The sequence below is a fragment of the Apteryx mantelli genome, chromosome 5 (assembly GCF_036417845.1).
Source record: "Apteryx mantelli isolate bAptMan1 chromosome 5, bAptMan1.hap1, whole genome shotgun sequence".
Lineage (NCBI taxonomy): Eukaryota > Metazoa > Chordata > Aves > Apterygiformes > Apterygidae > Apteryx > Apteryx mantelli.
This window is the reverse complement of record NC_089982.1, coordinates 11910781-11916151: the sequence shown is the minus strand read 5'-3', so window position 1 is coordinate 11916151 and position 5371 is coordinate 11910781. Positions and strand designations below refer to the sequence as shown.

General features: G+C 52.5%; 1 protein-coding gene across 1 annotated transcript; it reads left to right on the top strand.

The window, feature by feature from the left end:
• Positions 1-1918: 1918 nt before the first annotated feature.
• LOC106491813 (16 kDa beta-galactoside-binding lectin) lies at positions 1919-4651 on the top strand. Its single transcript, XM_013951504.2, has 4 exons — positions 1919-1995; positions 3487-3566; positions 3754-3925; positions 4440-4651. Exons 1-4 carry the CDS (start codon positions 1987-1989, stop codon positions 4581-4583), a joined length of 405 nt encoding a protein of 134 aa, XP_013806958.2. The 5' UTR covers positions 1919-1986; the 3' UTR covers positions 4584-4651.
• Positions 4652-5371: the final 720 nt, after the last annotated feature.

Below are 5371 nucleotides of genomic sequence, written 5' to 3'. Positions count from 1 at the left end.
GCCAGAAAAGCAGCTCACAAGAAATGCGCGTTTCAGAAGGGGAATCAGAGCAGCCAGTATGTTAAGTCCATGGCACCACAACCCCCCTTGCCAGCGGCACTGCCTCCGGAAACACGGCAGCACTGAAAAGAGAGGTTTCCAGGGGTTTCATAGAGCTGAATGGAAAACAAATACAAAAACCCAACCAACCAAATGGAATTTGCTCAACCCCTCACATGTGGCAGTGAGAAGGGGAACAACTGCACAGTAACTCAGGCGCACAGAAAGCAGGCGCCTAAAGCCTATCTGCAACACATGATCCCAGCTAACATGCGAGGGACGGGGGCAAACTTAAGGTGGAATTTCTTGGGCTTTCTCCGAACCGTCCATGGAGGGACCTGTTCTCAGTGGCATTTGCTATGAGCGCCAGGTCTGCTCCTGCAGTTAACTTCTGGCTTCAGAATGCCTTTTGCATATGCAGAGGATGGTCAGCGGGTTAGTTGGAGGCCAGAGCACATGCAGGATTTGCCCTGCAGTACTTCCAGTCAGCATTTGGCCCTGTTTTAAACACCCCCAGTCACAGGACTCCAATCACACTTGTGACTTTGCAGTTCAAACGCAGCTCAGGCTTGATTTACCCAAAGTTGTATGTGATGCTGAAATGCCTCGTGAATGTCAGAATTGGGTGCGCAGGATATTTGGGGCAAGGGATGGTATCAGGAGTCAGGACACTGTTCGTATAGCAGCAAGCAGAGCCTGCTGAAGTTTTAGCAGGCTACTGCACGGTAGCACGTTTCCTTCTGCTACCTAGCCATAAATTCCTATCCTCGGTTTCAATGTTATCAGCAGGTATCTATCTCACAGGCTAGCCATGGCTTAACCAACAAGTAACATGCTGCATTTACAAAGTAGCTCCCAGTGAAGTTTTAAAAAGCCTTTATTAACCTCATAGTGGGACTGTGAAGTTGCATGTCACTACTGTCACTTCAAGCATGGGGGAAACTGAGGCACGGAGGCCTAAGGACCCTCCAAAGGCCAGTCCAAAGCTAAGAGCAGTGCCAGCTGGCCCCCTCCCACAGACCCGTGTAGCATCTCATCTGCTGCCACCTTCCCCTCCCTGCTCTGCAGAGCCCCTTGGGGCAGTGACATTAAGTGCTTCAAGAGACACAGTACAGGGGAAGAGCAGGCGCTAGGGACTAGCTGGGAAAACAGCCTCCTTTCTTGCCAGCTGCACTCAGCCCTGCCCGGCCCCTTCCTCCGCTAACAAAGCATTTCTCTTTTCCCGCTGGAGTCTTTTGCAACTGGAATCGAACCAGTAAGATCACGCTACTTTTCAAAAGCTGCAGCCTAATTTCTCATGTGTACTAGTATCCCACACAAATAGCCTTAACTTTTAGACACTTTTTAAATTCTGGCATTGAATGGGGGTTTTTATTTAAATGCGAGCAGTAATGCTTTATACCCAAGGGCTCCTGTCAGTCCAGTCCCCTTGCAGGCATGAGGCTGGGCTGGAAGGACGAGTACATATGCATTCTCAGAGGCAGTCACTTTGCAGCGGTAACGTGAGGAATCCGACCCTGATTTTAGCCAGGGATCACTTAACAAAAAGCAGCCGCCTCACTGCAGGCACAGAGCCACACTTGGGCTCCTGGGAGAAGCGCCAGCACACACTGCATAGCAGCAGCGAGGAGAGCTTACAGCAAGGATTTCTAGGATCACACAGAAGCAAATAATCACTAGCTTTAAAAATCATGCACATTGTGCCAGCAAAACCCAATATCAACACAGATCTAACCCAGCCCTCCTGCTGCCTACTTTAAATGGCTGGGAACGCTCCAGCCCCCAAACAGCTGCAATTGATCCCCTTCTTCACCTCCCCCCCCCCCCCCCAATCATGTGATAGTCCTGCCCAAGTGATTTAAGCTGCCGGAGCCCAGTGCTGAGTCACGCTGGGCTGCGGAGCAGGGGCTGTGGGGTGTCCTGCCTGGAGGGGCTGGTGTCTACAGCATGCCGCAAGTGAGTGTCCTCTTCTAGCTGGGCTGGTGTGCCAAGCAGGACTAGGGTTTGGTACGTGTAGGTTTTGGGCTTGGTGCCAGAGGAAGAAGAAGAAAAGGATTAGCTGAGAGGAAATGCTGGGCTGGTATGTGGCTGTGGGAGGAATGGTTAGGGCTGATCAGCCACTTTTCTTCTTCCCCTTGCCTTTCTCTTGTGTATGTTACCTAAGGGGGGAGGCTGTTTTAATGGATAACTACATCTTTTAATGCCCTAAAAGTTTAGGACTGTTTGTAGTTTACAATATCTGAATATGTTTATCCTTAAACTTTGTACTTTCCTTCTGGGAAAAATGCCTTTTAGGCACAGGTCTGGGCTAACCCTCAACAGCAAAGGAATCCAGGATGGCTCCATCTGCCCCGGCCTCCTAGCTCTCCTTGCCTTGAAGGGCCCCCCTCAGCATTGAGCCTGCGTGTCAGGTTGTACTTGAGCAGCACAATTAAGAAGAGCTGGAAGGCAGTATTAGTAGGTGCCCTTAGTGCCATGGTGATAAGCAGTTTAGTGACTGGGGGAATCTGACCTCAGCAGTCTCAGCTGTGGGCAGAGCAGGGAGTAGACATGCAGGTGAGCCCTGCTTTGGGCAGGGTGGCAGCCCTAGGGGAGCACTGTGCTCCAGAGCTGCCCATGGCTGCTGGGCATGTGCTTCCCCAAGCCAGGAAAGGAGGATGAGCCCAACTATTTGATGTAACTGATCTGGATTTAGCCCCCTGCCCTACCCATCATATGAATATGTGGAGCTCAGCACCAATGTGCCTGGGCCTGAGTTGTGCTGTCTGATCTGGCCAAAGAGCACCCTCCTTCTAGTGGAGGTACTCTGGTAATGTTAAGTGCCATTTTTGGGATATGCAGCTGAGGGAGAGAATAATGTGACTCTCAGAAAAGGAACAAGCTGAACAAGCCCTCTTATTTGTGGCCCAAGCCTCCCTAGAGGTGTCTGTATTTTGCTTTACTGGCCTGCAGCTAGAAGTGGGCTCTGTTGGCCCTACTCTCTGCGCCAGTGGCTATAAGTCAAGCCACCAAGTGTTTTTTTTGTGGCCCTTGTTGCTTGGAGGACCCCCCCCCCCTTAGGGAGGGGGAAGGGCATGAAGTGTAATGAAGGTTGCTTAATTACTTCTGTGCTAAGGGCTCTTGTCACTGCTGACTTCAAGGTACAAGCCTGCTTGCGAGAGTGTCCCTCATAGCAGCTGCTAAATGAGTGCCTGCACCCAGGCCTTGTGATACTTGCTTGAACTACCTCCTCCCCAGCTTGGACTGCTACCCAGGGTGGGTGCCACCACTGGGGTGATGGTTGTGAGGCACGATTCCCTGGCAGAAGGGTTAGAGGCAGCTGGGATGGCTCAAAACCCTTGCTGTAGCTCTCAGTTTCAAATGTCCTTGGGTCTGCCAGACCTAGCTTCTGCCCTGTCTTGATCCAAGCAGGGTGGGTGGGCTAACTCCTATGGCTTGGTCCTGCAGGGACTGGTGGTCACTCAGCTGGATGTCCAGCCTGGAGAGTGCATCAAGGTCAAAGGGAAAATCCTGTCAGATGCTAAAGGGTGAGTGGGGAGATAGGGGAATGGCTGGATGTGGCACTGGGAGGGACCACGTGGGCTCTTGCCTCCCCTGGAGGGTGACTGAGCTCCTGCAGGGCTCAGCCTCTTTGCACGGAGCAGCTGTGGCTGGAGCTGCTGTGTCGGGGGGCTCCTTTGTGCTACCTTGCTGCAGCTCTTGCTGTCTCCCCAGGTTTGCTGTGAACGTAGGGAAGGACAGCAGCACCCTCATGCTGCATTTCAACCCCCGCTTTGACTGCAAGGGGGATGTCAACACTGTTGTGTGCAATGCCAAGGAAGATGGCACATGGGGTGAGGAGGACAGAAAGGCTGACTTCCCCTTCCAGCATGGTGACAAGATTGAGGTGAGGCCCTGGGGATGTGTGCAGGTCCTGGCACAGACCGCAGCACTGATGCTGCAAGGGTGGAGCTTTTAATGCTGCCTCATATCTCTGAGATGGAGAAGGGGGCAGGCATGGGAAGAGAGCTGGGCAACAGGGCAAGAGTCTGGCAGCTGAGCTGACAGAGGGTCTAGCCCTGCTCTGCCTGAGTCAGTGCTCAGCAGCTCAGGTGTGACAAGCTGTCCACTCTGGCCTTCCTTTGCAAGCCACAACATTAAGAGCAACTAAAACACTGGCCTGTGATTCCAGCTGGGTCAGTCTCATCCCTTCACTGCAGAAGCTTGGGGTTGCCCTTGGGCAGAGCAAACCAGCTTCCTCTCCTTGGTGCTTCTGCTGGGTAGGGAGGAGAGGGAGCTGGCAGGCACTGGCTTAACCACCTGTGGCTACCTCATCTGCCCTCACCCTGTGCCCAGCCTGGAGGGAGTGGGGAGCTTGTCAGTGGTGATATGTTGGTCTTGCTTGTCATCATTCTCTACAGATGTGCATCTCTTTCGATGCAGCAGAGGCTATGGTGAAGGTGGCTGAAACAGAGTTCCAGTTCCCCAATCGTCTGGGCATGGAGAAAATTGAATACCTGGCTGTGGAGGGTGACTTTCAAGTCAAAGCCATCAAGTTTAGTTAACTGCTGTGGCTTGTTTTGTTTTCTTCCTGTCTCCTCCTGCACAATGAAATAAACCCAAACTGGCCATGGCTGCTCCCTCTGCTATTTCCTGCACTAATCTGCTTGCTCCTGTGTGTGTGTGCACATGCGCTACAGTGGGAAGGGGGAAGGATCCCCCTATGTCCCTATTTAAACTGCAGCTGGTACTGAATTTGGGTTGATCACATGCCATGCAAAGCACAAATTATTGTGACTCAAGTTACCTTAGCAGTAGGTGCTCTCTTGACCCTGCTTCCTGCAGGAAGTGGTCCCTGGCTGTTTGGTCTCTTAACTCTGGGACTAGTCCCAGCCACTCAGCTGTGGTGGAGAGGCTTAAGGAAGTGTGTTGTGCCACCTCTGTCCAAGGGGCATTGCTCACCCCCCCCCCTTTCTGGGGGGACTGACACAGCGCAGGGCATGGCTTGGGCTCTCACAAGCAGCTTTGGTCTCTGGGAATGTGCGTGGCAGGTGGCTCTCTTGCAGGCTGGCATGAGTGCACTTCTGGAGCAGACAAAGAGCAGGTGAGTCAGGTTAACTGCCCTTGCCAGGGGAAGAAACAGGAAGTGAAAGGTGAATCCTGGAGTGGGACTGGGGGGGGGGGCCCTCAGTATGGTCTTGTAAGAGCATCCACGCTGTCTCTTCTGCTTCAGATTGCAGTTTCCTAGCACTTGGCTGTTAAGCTCCAGATGCATCCTGAGGGCTATATTTAACAGTGGAAGTAGAGGTATCAAATCCTGAAAGCACCAAGTACAGCTAGCTGCAGTTAAGCA

What these genes read in the sequence shown, in the direction of transcription:
- LOC106491813 (XM_013951504.2), top strand. An exon ending in ATCCTGTCAGATGCTAAAGG is followed by an intron (nt 3,567 to 3,753) that starts GTGAGTGGGGAG and finishes CTGTCTCCCCAG; the next exon opens with GTTTGCTGTGAACGTAGGGA. An exon ending in AGCATGGTGACAAGATTGAG is followed by an intron (nt 3,926 to 4,439) that starts GTGAGGCCCTGG and finishes CATTCTCTACAG; the next exon opens with ATGTGCATCTCTTTCGATGC.